The 15,294-nt window shown below is 46.7% G+C and overlaps 6 protein-coding genes across 6 annotated transcripts; 2 read left to right on the top strand and 4 right to left on the bottom strand.

The window, feature by feature from the left end:
* Positions 1-702: 702 nt before the first annotated feature.
* On the top strand, positions 703-4,637 carry F4817DRAFT_367986 (FabD/lysophospholipase-like protein; the record flags this gene model as incomplete). Its single annotated transcript, XM_049307194.1, has 5 exons — positions 703-745; positions 829-967; positions 1,089-2,116; positions 2,182-2,407; positions 2,462-4,637. 5 exons carry the CDS (start codon positions 703-705, stop codon positions 4,548-4,550), a joined length of 3,525 nt encoding a protein of 1,174 aa, XP_049155666.1. The 3' UTR covers positions 4,551-4,637.
* On the bottom strand, positions 4,638-7,279 carry F4817DRAFT_233935 (pre-mRNA-splicing factor ATP-dependent RNA helicase PRP43). Its single transcript, XM_049298954.1, has 3 exons — positions 7,275-7,279; positions 7,132-7,166; positions 4,638-7,040 (listed from the first exon to the last, which is right to left on the bottom strand). Exon 3 carries the CDS (start codon positions 6,994-6,996, stop codon positions 4,726-4,728), a length of 2,271 nt encoding a protein of 756 aa, XP_049155665.1. The 5' UTR covers positions 6,997-7,040; positions 7,132-7,166; positions 7,275-7,279; the 3' UTR covers positions 4,638-4,725.
* On the bottom strand, positions 7,188-7,996 carry F4817DRAFT_348352 (ACN9-domain-containing protein). Its single transcript, XM_049304677.1, has 3 exons — positions 7,645-7,996; positions 7,492-7,591; positions 7,188-7,437 (listed from the first exon to the last, which is right to left on the bottom strand). The coding sequence occupies exons 1-3, from the start codon at positions 7,873-7,875 to the stop codon at positions 7,364-7,366; spliced, it is 405 nt and encodes a 134-aa protein (XP_049155664.1). The 5' UTR covers positions 7,876-7,996; the 3' UTR covers positions 7,188-7,363.
* F4817DRAFT_233920 (uncharacterized protein) lies at positions 7,951-9,832 on the bottom strand. Its single transcript, XM_049298953.1, has 2 exons — positions 8,483-9,832; positions 7,951-8,429 (listed from the first exon to the last, which is right to left on the bottom strand). The coding sequence occupies exons 1-2, from the start codon at positions 9,740-9,742 to the stop codon at positions 8,370-8,372; spliced, it is 1,320 nt and encodes a 439-aa protein (XP_049155663.1). The 5' UTR covers positions 9,743-9,832; the 3' UTR covers positions 7,951-8,369.
* A 1,113-nt stretch (positions 9,833-10,945) lies between these two features.
* On the top strand, positions 10,946-14,086 carry F4817DRAFT_233904 (uncharacterized protein). Its single transcript, XM_049298952.1, has one exon. It carries the CDS (start codon positions 11,183-11,185, stop codon positions 13,784-13,786), a length of 2,604 nt encoding a protein of 867 aa, XP_049155662.1. The 5' UTR covers positions 10,946-11,182; the 3' UTR covers positions 13,787-14,086.
* On the bottom strand, positions 14,010-14,468 carry F4817DRAFT_319340 (Rab5-interacting protein-domain-containing protein; the record flags this gene model as incomplete). The annotated part of the gene is made up of 2 exons (XM_049301052.1): positions 14,010-14,300; positions 14,403-14,468. The coding sequence occupies 2 exons, from the start codon at positions 14,466-14,468 to the stop codon at positions 14,010-14,012; spliced, it is 357 nt and encodes a 118-aa protein (XP_049155661.1).
* Positions 14,469-15,294: the final 826 nt, after the last annotated feature.

The raw sequence follows: 15,294 nt of genomic DNA, 5'->3' as shown, positions 1-15,294 counted from the left end.
CCAAGGAGGGGGGGGGTCGCATTGCGGGCCGAGGAGGCTTCGAGCCCCCCCCTACCCACAATCCCTCTCTACCCGTCCATTCATACGACTCTACGTACCGCTGCTGCTCAACAGCCTCCACGCAGGGCGTTTTTTCCAGGCGACCGTCAAACTGGGCCGCTCAATGGCCCAATCGACCCTCACATGTCGCGTAGATTTACTCGTTGTGCACCAACGCTCGTGGGATCCCTGTGGGCGCTTAGCTGCCTATTGGACCGTCTGGGTTGCCCGCAGCTCGTCGGGCTGCTGTGTCTCTAGCACTGCCCTCTGTCCACATGATCTTGCTGTATGTATGTAGGTATGTATGTGTGTTATGTTCATGCAGCAGCCAGTCGGGCTGTGATGTGATGTGTCGTTTTATCTCGGCCGTAGTGCATGTTATACATATATCAACCGCATGCTCGTAGGCCTCACTTGCTATCGTTTTTGTGACTGTTCTTTTTTGGCATCAATTATACCCTTGTCTTTTTCATTCTTTTGCTCCGGCCACTACGGCGGCGATAATTAATTAGATTTACTTCCCTTCTACGTTAATATTATAGATCCCTCTTCTCCCATCTTGGATAATAGACACTTGCTCGTAGTATCGCGAGGCCCTAGCGAAATTAGATCCGTGTAGAGCAATCCGGGGAAAAAGGAATAGGAAAAGAAGGGGAATACGCCATGTCTAAGAATGATGGCACACCGGTAAATCTACTTGCATTAGGTATATCCACTCACCTATACTCATGTGACTGGTCATCCGAGTGTTGTTTAAGTGTAGGTAGCTAACATTTGTTTCAATGATAGACGGGGGAGGAATCCGCGGAATATGCGAACTCAGAGTCTTAGACGAGATCATGAAGCGAGTCCAAAAGGCGCAAAATCTAGCCTCCATACCGAGACCATGCGACTACTTTGACCTCATGGCGGGCACAAGCACTGGCGGGTAAGGAACCTAACTGGTTGCTATTCCTAGGGGAAGAGAGGCGTTGGGGAGAATACAAGATGTTGAACTAGTGGTATATATGATCGATCATTCCACTAACAAAAGTGATGTGGGGATACAGGCTTGTCGCTATCCTGCTCTCGCGATTCAAGATGACCACGACGGATGCCATCGCGGCCTACTACGACTTCTCGGGGAGGATATTCTCGAAGAAGAATAGGAAGGGGATTATGGGTGTATTGGTCGGCCATCCATTCCGTGAGAAGCCTCTTGTAGACATTATTAAGGGCATGGTTGCTACCCATCAAATTGGAGAGCTCATGATCGACCCGAAACCCGAAGCTCGGTCCAAAGCTTTTGTCTGCTCGCAGCCCGCACATAGACAAGGGAAAGCCACTCGCTTTCGAACCTACGAACCACCACCCCCGCTGAAGATAAATACTTCTCCGGAAGTTTCTTCCCCGTCAGGCTCTTCGTCATCCACTTCCTTACATTCGTCATCATCAAAATCCGCTTCTCAGTCTTCAGCTTCTTCGGCAGATGATTCGCTCGCGCTTGGATTACCCGAGCTTAAAAGAATTACATCTACGATGAAAGACCCGTGGAATGACTACAGGGACGTCCAGATTTGGGAAGCTGCTCGTGCTACGACAGCCGCGCCGTCATACTTCGACCCGATGGTTCTCACCCGCGGGAACAACAGTAGAACCTTCATCGACGGGGCAATGGGTTGTAACAACCCGGCGAAAGAGGTAGTCGATGAGGCGGCAGCCCTGTTCGGAACAGACTGCGTCCTAGGCTGTCTTGTCAGCTTGGGAACCGGGTTCTCTGGAGAGGTAACGATTGGGGAGGCCGAGAGTGGAATAAAGAAAACCGTTGGTTTGATTAACAACCTCAAAAAGATAGCCACAAATACGGAAGAAGTACATGAGGATCTTCGACGCCTAATACGAGCCGATCTAGATACTTACTTTCGGTTTCAACTTCCTAAAGGAGCCGAGGAGATCCGCTTACACGAGTATAAGAAACTCGATGAGCTATCCCAGCTCATGCAAGTGTATATTGAAAAAGAGTCATCCGAGATCGATAAGGTTGTGCAGATCCTGATAGACAAGGCGAAGCCACGAGGGATCACCCTTGGCCAGATCGGTAAGCACTCGGTTACTTATTATTCATGGCTCCATGGAATTAAGCTGACCGCAAGCAACCAAAAGCTCAATCCGACCACGGCCAGATTGATCCGCCTAAGAAAGATATCCGTAGCCGACCACCCGTCAGCGATTTCTTCACCGGTAGACAAGATATTGTTAGTACGCTTGCCAAGGACCTTTGCCCAGATAAACTGCGTCCGAATCGCCAGCGGCATCATCTCATATATGGTCAATCTGGTGTCGGCAAGTCGCAGATTGCCTCTAAATTTCTAGACGTTCACGGATACAAGTAAGAGTTGATCCCGCACTCCTTAAAATAGAGTTTTCTGATGCCTTTTCTTAGCTTTGACATGATATTATGGGTTGATGCGATGAGCAAAGAAACGATTGAGGCTGGTTTTAGAGAACTCACGAATTGTTCGGAATACGGCTACGCCGGTGACGGGTCACCGAGGTCACTGTTGTCATGGCTGGAGAAGACAGAGCATTCATGGATCCTAGTCCTCGACGATGTGCGCGGAGACGTGAGCGATTACGTACCCGGCGGAAGCAACGGCGCCGTGCTCTTCACCAGCCAGAACAAATTCATCAAGCCCGCTCAAAAGTGGTCAACCTTTGTGGACGTAATAAGCGAAACAGACGCACTCGAGCTACTATTATCCAAAGCACAACTCGCCAATGTGGATGGAAAAATGCGCGGAGAGGGGGTAAAACTTGTACGATCCTTGGGTTATCTGCCCCTGGCCATTGAACATGCGGCCGCCACGCTTCGGATGATGCAATGGGAAGTCACAGAGTACGCGGCCGAGCTCGAGATCCAACATGATGGCTTACTGAAAAAACCAGGTTCTAATCACGGCTCGGCCGGCTCGGCCGTCCTCCGAGCCGTACATGCTTCCTTCGACGTCACGTATAAGATTCTCAACAAGCAAGCCCACGAAGCTTCGGACAATTCAAAGGCACAGGCTGCCAAATATGCGCTTCAGCTCTTGAACCTTTTCTCCTTCTACCATAATGAAGGCCTAATGGGAAATATCCTCAAGAGGGCAACCACTTATCGTCCGAATGATAGGCATCAAGATGACTATGGGGTTGGCGCCGAGTCCTTCGCCGATCTGCTGGCTCTCGACGAATCGGGAAAATGGATTGAGCATCGATGGCAATTAGGCATGGATCTGTTGATTGCCTATTCACTGGTCAAAGTGACCAAAGACGATCAGGTTCGGAGGCTGTACTCCATCCACGGTCTCGTACATAATTGGGCGAGAGAAAGAACCCCTGATTATCTCCGTCATGCACGGGCGAAGGCTGCTAGACTGATCCTTTTCGACTCGTTTACCGAATCTCAATCCACCCCTAATGACTTCCAGTATGGCTTCAAAGTCCTCCCACACGTGCAGGCTGTTATGAAGAGTACCGAAGACATCGACTCAGGTGCTGACCCTATGCTGATGGTGCCTTTTCACTATAAATATGGGTTACTACAGGAAGCATTGGGGGTTGGTGGTATACTTTTCAAGGAGTTATTTAAGGCCGGCCAGATCATCGTAGAAAATAAAAAGGTACTGACCGAAAATCTGCTCAGAGTTTTAGAGAGCATTGTCGAGGCAGCAAGACGTCGAGGAGTCCTTGATCCAGCCCTTATTATTGCATCGAATTGCTTCACAGGGCGGAAAATTCTTCACGGCGAGGGCCATTTATATGCAGACCGTGCTCTAACGGCTTATGCAGCAGTCCATATAGAGATGGGGGAGTATGAACGTGCTGCAGAAACCTTACGGGTTAACCTCCGTATCTTCGACGCATTTCATCCTGGAGAAGATAAACTGGCGACACAGACTGCCTTAGCCATAGCCTTATTTTACATGATGCAAACAAAAGAAGCTAGGGACATCCTAATTGATGCAGCACAAGAGGTTGAAAAGCGGTATGGTGCTTCCCACCCGAAGACTCTTGAAACGCTTTCAAACCTGGCCATCCTCCAAATTACGGAGATGGAATACGAGGAAGCGGAGAAAAAGCTTAAATACGTCTTGGAGATGGAGAAGAAGATCTTTGGACTCGGATATATGGGCCGGGCCTACACTTTCCATAATCTTGCGATGGTGTACTTTTACCAAGACAGGTTCAAGATAGCACTGGAATATTTCCTCGCAGCGAGGAGCATAAGCCGATGCTATACTACGTCGTGCGATGTCAGACATTACTATTACAACCATGGCATAGCGATGACAATATATCATTTGGGAGACCGAAAAGGTGCTATTAAATATATCAGCCGATCTTGCGATGCATTTAGGAAGGGGTTCAGCAGCAGACATATTTACATAGAACAAATTGAATGGCAGAGGGATAAGTGGATATATGAAGAGGAGAACGATATGGATATTGAACAGGCCACTACTTACATATTCCCAATATTTCGGTATTAACAATAAAGCCGATTGCCTTGTCCAAATTATCCGGCATTGATTAGTCCTAAAAGACTTGTAGGGTGAGAATGCGTCGTCTATACGGTTCAGATGATAAATGATGGATATTGCGTTACTGCGTGATTCTAATAAAGTTGGGGAATTATATTGTATTCCGCCATGAATGGGGTAAAACCTAACGTCGTTCCATAGTTTCGACGATCCAGTCTGCTTGAACAACGCTGACTTTTTTGACGTAACTTCTCTGCGTAAATACGTGCTCTAAGAACATTATAGCTTCCCGTTTCTGTCCATGCAAGACGCTGGATGGGTGAACAGCCACGACGTGTTTCCCTTGTATTGTGACGTAACTAGAGTCTGGCGCCAGAAGGGCACATTTCGTACCGAAGCCTTTCATGAAACATTTCAACAGTAATGTTGCCCTTTCAGGAGACATGGGTACGAACGGTTGAGGATCCGGCGGTGGCGACTCTGTAAGTAACTTTTCCTTTGAGCATATACCTCGAAGTTGCTTTCGAATGTTTAGAGCTTGTTTCATGTTGCGAATATTGACTTTCCGCTTCTTACACCATTCAATTCGGTCAGCATTTTCCGCCGCATACCGTTGCATGGTAGTTAGGTATGTGAGGATATCACCTTCCCGGCGGTATAATTCTTTACGATATTCTTCAACTTCTTCCCTTACTTCCTCCGACTGTAGTTGATGGAATATATTCTCTCCTGATGTAATGCAAGCAATGATATCAATGACTTCGAGGAGACAATCATATTGAGGCTCGCTTGCTGCAAGGAGCACTCTCCCGTATGGCGCAGAAATTGGGAAAAGAGCTAACTTCCTCCCAATTTCCGTGATGGTGCCATCATCTGCAAGTGCGCCCAAGAAGTGAAGATGTATCAAGGCTTTTTCTACCGACTCAATATCGGGAAAGTCCATTAATGGAAACGAAAGTATGTCATTAATACCCCGTGCCTTCATTGTCAAGATGGCACTCAGAACGTCATTGCGGAGAATTTCTGGCAAATCAGCCTCTTTGAGTGAGTCGTACGTTGCTGATGTATAGAGTCTGTAGCATTTGCCGGGCCCTTCACGCCCAGCTCGGCCAGTCCGTTGTATTGCCGACGACTTTGAAATTGCCTTTGCCAACAATGATTCCATGCCTAACTGCGAACGAAATTGCTTTACTTTAGCTTTTCCGCAGTCGATTACATACCGGACGCCCGGAACGGTAACTGATGTTTCTGCGATATTGGTCGCTAAAACTACTTTCCGTGTAAAGCCTTTCTTAGCGGGCAAGAATGCGTCCTGCTGCGCTTGGATTGAGAGCTGGCCATATAAAGGACAGACTAATAGCTTGGGTATGTCTGAAGCTAGTGTTTCATTGTGCTCCTCGATAAGACGCTGGGCAGCTTCGATTTCTTCTTGGCCAGTAAGAAAGGCTAAGATGTCGCCGGGCAACGGCTCATGCAAATGAATATCGAATATCTGTTTCAGAAGGGTCTCTTGAATATCCGTGACAGGCTTGTTCGTATGTTTGATCTCCACGGGATATTGTCTTCCTTTGATCTGGAGTAATTGAACGGCAGAGCTCGAATTCTGGGGTTTAAAAAAAGTTTGAATCTTCTCTATATCTGCCGTGGCACTCATGATCACCACCTTCAAGGGTATACCTCCGCGCCCGGCCTTATCACTCGACAGAATCTGCTTTAAAAACCCAGCGATTAAATCGACGTCAACGCTCCTTTCGTGAATCTCGTCGACAATTACGGCGCTATATTGACGTAAATTCGGATCGCGTAAGAGCTCCTGTAGAAGCATGCCTTCGGTGAGAAATTTGACTTTGGTGCCTTTTGGAATATTGTGGTCAAACCGGACAGAGTATCCAACGGAGCCCTCGCGCGACGCTCCCAGAGGTGTTCCCATCTCACGAGAAACCCTGTTAGCTAGGGTAGTTGCTGCAACTCGTCGCGGTTGAGTAATAGCAATCATTCCACCCACGTTCACCGTATCAGACTGCACTCGAACCTTCTTCTTTCGACACCAGGGTTCATCACAAAGAAATTGGGGAACCTGAGTACTCTTGCCCGAACCAGTCTCGCCAACGATAAGTAGCATATCATTCTCACCGCGTAGACTAGCCCTGATCTCGTTCTGGAGAGTCCATATCGGTAGGGCCTTGCGAGATTTTAATAATGACGGGTCCCCACTACCTGAGAGCCTCTTAGTCTGGTGCGCCTTCTGAGTCCGCGGGTCGTTTTCCTTAATAGGATCATGCTGAGGTTCCTTAGTTGTGGTTGGCTCCTGTACCGATGGTAGCTTCTCTAACGGTTTCTTCTCAGGAGCAAGATATGCACTTAGTGAAATTGTCTTATTCCCAATTTTTACAACCGATGTATCATTCGTGGCCTTCGTTTTGCGCCTCTTTGGCTTATGTTCGTTGTCGGCCATTCTGATTTGCGTTGACGATTTGAAAATGATAGACTTTCTTCTTACTGAGAAGTTTAAAATAAATGTCTATGTTAGCACTGTGCTACTAAGATATATTTTCTAGTCACGTGCTGCAGAGTGTACATATATACCTACTAAGATATTTAGGTACATATGTACCTAGACCGTACCTGGACAATTCGTCAGAAAGGTCAAAGAAGAAATCCCATCTATTTGTTCAGATTTTTACGGCTAGTTAATATAATAAGTCCGATACAACTAATTGTGAAAGATGTTACCGTCCAAAATTTAAACTGCCTTATGGTACATTTCCAAAGGCTATGTACATCAGTATTAGATGAGGTACCTAAATACCTAATGGCGGACGTTATTCTTCGTTGTCATCCTTTCGCCTCTTCTGAATCGCTTTCATGAGTTCATATAGCTGTCCCATCTGTTGATCTAATGGATTCTGTTAGTGGCTTAATCGTTTGCCAGAACTCAGGGTAGACAGACCACTCATCTTCTCGACTTTCTCGGGATCCAACTTATCGCCAACCCATGAATCGCCTTCGATTTTCTGAGCGTAGAGTTGCCATTCCGTGAGGAATCCAATCTGAACCATGGTTGTCAGTTTTCGAATGAATTTATTAGGTATGAGGTTCATACTAGATGCACTGGGTTATCGACATTCCTATGGGCACGAAACTCGGCTTTGATGTATTCATCGCCAAGTAAACGCATCTCATGTGGTAAGTGTTTCCGATGAGCTCTAAGTAGACGTCGGTAAAGAGGGATAGGTGGTAACAATGCCATTGGCGCTGGCCTTAGACCGTTTCCTGCTGTCGCTGTAGCCCATAATTTCAACGAAGGTTTCATGGTGAATGTGGTTCGATACATATATTAAACTAGAATAGTGACATCGAAATGCTGTAATGAACGATATACATGTATCTCTTTAGTTGTTAGAATTTAGACCGTACAGTAAACTATAGTTCGATACGGAAAAGTACACTGTGTTAAGTAGCGCATCATACAAATCATACATGCTCACACCATTAGGAATATTCTAAGAGAAACTTCTGAAGCGTTGATATCCTACTCAAATTAAGGACTACACAAAAACTACATGAACAAGCATCATAAATTTAGGGGAGAACCCTAATAGTAGCTTTCACAGTGAATAGACGTCCATCTGCCATGATGTATTATGCTTCTGTAGTACCCGACCAATACCACAACTTCGAATGCGTGCATTTCCCTAGGCGAGGAGCTATACAAATACCTATACTTGTCCTCATCATATACTGTTGGAATGTTGTAAATACAACTTATCTAGAATATCCAACATAACCATGTTTACTATTAGGAGTGGCACATGCGTCCGATCAAAATTATCTAATGGTTTGAAGTCTGCGGGTATGCACCACCGTTTGGTCGCTCAGCTGGTCGCTCTGTACGGTTGTCAGTCTTGTGAATACATAAATAATGTAATGCAATGACTTACCTTAGAACCGATCCTATCGATCATCTTGTTCTGGATGTCAACTTCATTGCCTATAACGTGCGCAGCCTTATTTAGTATAGCGGCATTTCGAGTCATGCTCTCTATTGCATTATTGGTGGTATCTTCGGCTTCGTTGGTTTCTTCATCGTCCTCATCTTCGAACGCGTATTTAGACTTCTCAGCAGCACTTGGTTTCTGATAACCATTGGTCACTGGGGTGGATTCTATCTGTCTAAAAGCGGCTTCCATGCGCTGATTTCCCACGTAGCCGTCTTTACGTGTGGCCTCGCGCAATTCTCGGTCTGCACGATGCTGCTCCAAGACTTTTTGCTCCATCTCTGCTGTCCGCTTCGAGGTCGTGAAAGGGTTCGACACATGAACGGCAAACATGCTCCGATTCAAGCTCTTGAGCTTCTTGGTTGACTGCTCAGCTTCTCTGCTTGCCATGCTTCCCCTGTCAACCAGGCTCTCGGTGTAGTTGAGGCTATCGCTTTGCGCACCAAGACGGGCCACTGTCTGCAGTGCAACACCTACTGCTTGCTCGGCAATACGCGCACCATTCTCAGCTGTTCGAGCTGTAGCCAGCTTTTCATCTTTGATCTGCCGTTTAATATCGTCGACTTCCATTTCTTCTTGTTCTTCTGCTGTAAGTTCGCGCTGCTCTCCATATCCACCATATTTGCTTCCAGAGTCAGCGCCAGATGATCCATATGTTCCATTTTGCTGACCAGTCTGTTGCTGATCAACACGCTCACGAGCCCCGGAGAACAGCGCATCTCTGTTGGCATCCGTATCATTACTGTCGGTTCGACCTAGCCCACCATAACCACCAGTGCGTGCGGCACCCGAGGTCTGCGCACCAGCGTAACCGTTCGAGTTGCTGTATTTACCACTACCATAGCCAGAGGGTGCACCATATCTATCATTGGCATAACCGCCAGCGGAATATGGAGGTGCTGCAGTCGTTGAAGAGTAACCGCTATTAGTACGGGCTGGTGGGACACCGTACCCGTTCTGAGGAGATGGCTTGCTGGGTAAACCATTAGCTGGGGGATCGGGGAGTTGCGCGCGAGCTTTTTGATAGTTTGTCATATGGGCATATTTATTATTATCGGTCATATAAGGATCATTCGCAGGTTGGGATTGAGCATAGGGATTGTCGGACGGGGGTGCCGGAGAGGCCTTCTTCCCAAACAGGGCCGAACGGTTCGCATCGTCATCGCCATCTGCATGCTTTCTTCCGAAGCCGAATTTCCTCATTTTGGCTGCAGATATACCGTGTTGTTCGAGACTTAATTAATTGGTGTGATGGATTGATGAGATGGTTAGAAAGAGGGAGATCTGACAGTTATAGAAGAGGCGAATTATGGGACTGAAGGCGGAAGATGTCTTAGGTTACGTTTCGAAAAGGAGGGTACTAAAAGGGAGTAAAGAAAGCAGATCAGCTGTATCCAAAACAATTCGTCAGTTCCATGCCGCAGCAGTTATCTAGTGGATGGAGTCTCCATATTTTTAAATATTTATGTAGAAGGCGGTCAGGGGCGGTAAAGCTGTCAGCAATTGGGGTGGCAAGTGCTATTTAGCTGAAGAAATGTCTATTCTAAGTTTGGCTTCCGGCTGTTCGTATTGTACATTCGTATTTACATGTATCGATGTACATGTACTTTCCATTAATGTTTATACACTGGATTAGGTAAATATATCTTCATTATGCTCTCATACTATTTCATCCGTATAGGCACATATGTACTACATGAATTAATGATCGTCTCTTGTTCTTGTTTAGCATGTGCGACCCGATATCGTGGGTATCCGATGATTCGTATGGTACGTACCTATATTTTACTGTCCTTCTACTCCAGGTTTAGGTGGATTTCATTAAGGGGCTAAATATTGTGCCAGCAATGCGGCTGCGCGCAACACTAGACGTTTCCACTGGAGTGTTTGGGTGCTTAAGTGCTTACCTCCTGCCACATGGTCTGACATTGAAGAATTCCGGTTAGAAGGCATATGACCATTCTTTATGTAAATACATGCTTTTATGTACATATTTAAGTACTGAGGTGATACATGGGAAGACTGCCCGTGCAAAGTATCCAGTTATTGATTTATGGGGATATATACCTAAAATATCTATAAAAACTGTGCTTGCTATATGTACCCCGGGTGAGTCAGATACTCAATACGAGCTTGTTAGCTGTTGCCAGAGAGCACCATATTATTGAGTTGCACCTTACATCTTCCTACTTGGCCGGTCGAATTTATACCGATGAGTTCTATCACCACTTCACATGAGATATTCACCTAACAACATACCACCAATAACTTGCAGGTCACAATGGCTGGTCTAAATTTACATTAAGATTATTCTCTTACTAACTAGAGAATATACTAAAAACTTATCGTACACATATTTGCGAGCTTTCTAGCTCCAACCTATCGAAGATGATACCACAAATCCATCCTCTTTATACACAGCGAATAGCGCAAGACCATGCAATAGAATCAATACAAAAAACTCCTCATAACGGCAAGCAGACTGTAAATCAAGGATCAAAGGGCTGTGCCTTTAAAAAGCGGTCATAGCTCCCGAAGACGAGGACTATATAACGCTGGAGTATAAACGGGGTTCGACCTGGTTACTTGTTCAGTTCACCCACTTACCAGTGTACATAATTCACCAGGTGACCAAAGTTGGAAATGGCTTCTATATTCACTTTCGATCATGATCCTCCACGGGTGCACTCGCCCTGGCAGTCCGGACAGGACTCCGGAAAGAGGCCTCAAACTGAGCGTTCCGTAACGACCGGCGCCATCGTCGAGGCGGAACAGCTATCGGACCCTCACTTAGAGAGACTCGAAGCAGAGCCGCAAGACGGCCCCATCGAATACAAATTACACCTCTTGCTACGCCCCCGGAGGGTCTATAATAAAATGAGCACTACACTTAGAGTCGCGGGGTCTCAGCAGTCTAGGCCGCTACGAGAATCAAAGCATCCAAGACAAGGTGGTCTCCCCCTCGCCGCTTCAAATCAAACTAGGCAGAATCGCCTCCATCACTTAACCACTCAGCTACTTTGGAGACTGCAGCAGTCATCGCCCTATCATTCCAATGCGAGACGTGAACTTATACTACCGAGGTTACCTGAAGATATTGCCGATCTCGCGGCTCTAGAGAAGCCCCAACAGCTCCTCCCAGGCCTGGAGGAGTCTAACGGAGCATTATATGAAATAGGCGTAGCTGACGATGGGACATTCGTGGGGTTGACTAAAGATGAGATGGATGAGAGTATGACAACTTTAAAAGTCATGGCTGCTAGTCTAGGTTGCAGGGTCGAGGTTCAGCGCATGAAAGCTGTCGGGAACTGCGAGTGGTTAGACAGCACCTCGGGATTGAGTGACAAGGTTCGCATCGCGGATCTCTGGGTGGCAGAAGCACTCGTCATGCCAGTAATGAATACCCAGAGCAACAAGGACGGTCAACAGACAAGTCAACTGGACGTTACGGCTAGGAGAGGTGTTTCGGTCACCGAACAACTCCGGATTTCGCTCATTGGTCCGACAACTTCGGGTAAAACAACACTTCTGGGAACGCTCTCTAATGGTACATTAGATAATGGTCGAGGAAGTAGCCGGATCAACCTGTTGAGACATCGTCATGAAGTCGTATCCGGACGGACTAGCTCTATTGCCCAAGAACTTATCGGTTATGATGATCGGAATATATTTAATTATAACGTTGACAATATCAACGAATGGCCCGATATCCATGATCGTGCAGAGAATGGTCGGTTGGTCTTTTTACTGGACTCTGCCGGACATCCTCGATACCAACGGACCACCCTCCGAGCTCTAGTTGGATGGGCTCCTCACTGGACCCTGCTGTGTATCCCTGCGAATGAAGACGGGAACCCCGCCTCTGGTGTTCACTCACTGTCGGGTGCAGATGGTGCTATAGGAGTTGGGATAGCATCAATGGATCTAGCCATGGCGCATCTTGATTTATGCCTCAAACTAGCCATACCTCTTGCCATTCTGATAACTAAATCCGAGTTAGGGCAGCGTGCGCTACTAAAAGACAAACTGAATATAGTATTCACTAAGGTTAAGGCTATGGGTAGGATACCGAGGCTGCTTACTTCCACGGCACGCGATGAGGATAACCTTACAGAGGTGTCCGAAAACGACATGCAGAAGGTCAAGGACGAAATAATTGATCCTATTGCCAAGTCTACCGACCCATTATCCATTGTTCCGATCGTACTTACAAGCGCTGTCAAGGGTATAGGTATCGGATTGACCCATGCTTTATTAAGAAGCTTGCCGGTTCCGCCTTTACCCACGGCTCGAGACTTTGTCCCCCTTGCTTTGAACCCGGAGCAACCAGCTGCTCTATTTCATATTGACGAAGTTTTTGAAATGTCTTTGAGCCGTGCCCAAAGCATCTCATCTTCTACGTCGGGTGAGAGTGCGCCGGTAGTGACGGGATATCTACGATTTGGAAGATTATCCATTGGCGATAGGGTTGTATTGGGTCCTTTCCCAGGGGAGGATGAAGATGCCGGCGCTCTAGTACCAAAGGATTACCCTTCGCCTGGATACGGCCTGTCGATTCCACATCCATCATCTGCAGAATTTGCCCGGCTTAGTTCTCGTCACACGCTGTCGGCCTCTAAAATCGAGGGCGAATGGCGCCAAGCGACGATTGTAAATATCCGCGACCTGAGACTTCCGGTGCAAACAATCGAAGCAGGACAAGCAGGCTCTATCCAAGTAGTATTTAACGACCTTCCTGAGGAACCATCCGATATTAGCACCACCCTTGAAACTCCAAGGATATCCAGTGCTCGCCTCCGCAAGGGACAGGTCCTAGCGGTGCCTAGTCAACACATGGTTGATACGGGTCTCTCACTCCAAGCCGCCTCTAGTTTGATAGCTTCTTTCAAAACATCGGACGTCAAGCTACTAACCGTCAATAGTCTAGTGAACGCCTACGTGGGAACGGTACGTGCTGCTGTTCGGGTACTAGGTGTAAAGCGCCAAAAGTTCGATTTTAGTACACAGAAGGTCGCGACGGAAGATAATGACGATGTGTTCAATATGAATGACCATATCGAACTTGAGCGTACCAAGTCGGAAGCAGACCTAGACGAGTATCATGCGGAGTATCATGTCTCGCTAGAGCTTCTAAACAACAGAGAATGGATTGAACTAGGGTCCCAGATCGTTCTTGTAGAAGGAGGATCTAAAGATAAGTCGGGGTTCGAGGGCTATGTCGGTCGGGTGATTGAAATTGGAGAATGAATAATAGATAGATATTATGGTAGTTCGAGAGGCCGGCTTTGGGATATCAAAACAAGGACGAGTAGCGATATAGTGATAGCGATAGCGACGTATTTAATATTATTTGAGATTGTATCATCCAGTGCCTTAGGCTAATACATCACGAATGTTCATATGTAGTTGTATCGTACTACCAAACGCCAACCAATGCTCGCAGAAATATAACCGAACCATCTTAGTGCTGCTATGCTCTCACCAGACCGTAAAACAGCGTCCACGTCAATATGTATCCCGCAAGCCCGCTAAAGAGACCGCCCGTCCAGAATTCAAACTGAGTACGGAAATATCTGCTCGTGTCGAAGAGACCATGGCCTGCCTTCAGCGACGTAGGTGCGACGCGGATCGTGTAGAAGAGGACGGTGGTGAGGATAGTGAAGATGAAGTAGAATAGGAAGCCGTTGTAGGATTCGAGGCCGAGGATGCCGGCTGCGGCGCCGAAGATGGATGCAGTGAGGGTCTGGAGGTTGGATAGAGTCTGGTTGGGGAGAGATTGTTAGTATTTTGTTTAGCTGGGAGGGTTATGGGCTGCTGCGTTGAGGTGCGAGCTGGGTATTGTGTGAATGGTTGGTAGACTGACCCTGGAGTTGTTTATGATGGACTCGGGCACAAGGGGTGCGATTTGGAATTCTCGTTCGGTCGGCATGGCTGCGCTAGTTCTTGGCCTATCCTTGTCTGTCTACACTTTTCTTGTCTTTTCTTTCTCTTCCTGCTGTTCCTTCTTGTTGCTCAAGTCCGGCCAAAGTTGGGCGTTTGTGTCGCAGTACGGAATACGTAATGTTGAAGTCGAAGATTTAGTGGAGACGGCATCGGCGAATAGCGTGAGGCTGCTAGCCCCGGGAAGGCGGTTCGAACATAGCGCCTTGCGGAATCTCGCAGGAGCGTTATGTAAGCTGACTTACATGGTGTAAATCTAAGCCATCTTTAACCCATAATATTAAAGAATTGTGAAGCTTCTATAGATTATCATTTAGAGTAGCTTTGATAGGATATTTCTAAATGCTTTTTCTAGTTACACTAGTTTATGTTTGTCAAGTCTATAGTAAGTACTATTATCGGCTATTCAAAGCCGTTTATAACCACACTTTGTTAAAGGTCAAGTAACCTTACCTAAGATACTTCCATGGAGAATGCAGATAAAGAACCCTATTTCTGGAAGACTCTAAGTAGTGCGGTTTGCTATATGATAAACTTGGGTTCATAAACAAATTCGAAACTCATTACGGGGTTTGCACGAGCGTCTAGCAAGTATACGTTACAAATATGCGTTCGAGGCTAGAGCGGTAATTGAGATCCGCCTAATAAGATTTTTGGAGATTCGCATCCATTGAGACGGGATCAATGTCTAAAAATGCTCCTTGCGCAGGGTTACGTAAAAAGGATGTGAATTATCGTAGCTATATATGTTTACTAGCCAGAGAAAATGATATACTATAATTACAAGAACACTGCCTTCTAACGTTGTCACACAC

This window comes from Daldinia loculata, assembly GCF_022478755.1.
Source record: "Daldinia loculata strain CBS 113971 unplaced genomic scaffold F4817scaffold_58, whole genome shotgun sequence".
Classification (NCBI taxonomy): domain Eukaryota; kingdom Fungi; phylum Ascomycota; class Sordariomycetes; order Xylariales; family Hypoxylaceae; genus Daldinia; species Daldinia loculata.
The sequence above is the reverse complement of the archived record's forward strand: the minus strand, read 5'-3'. Positions and strand labels throughout refer to the sequence as shown.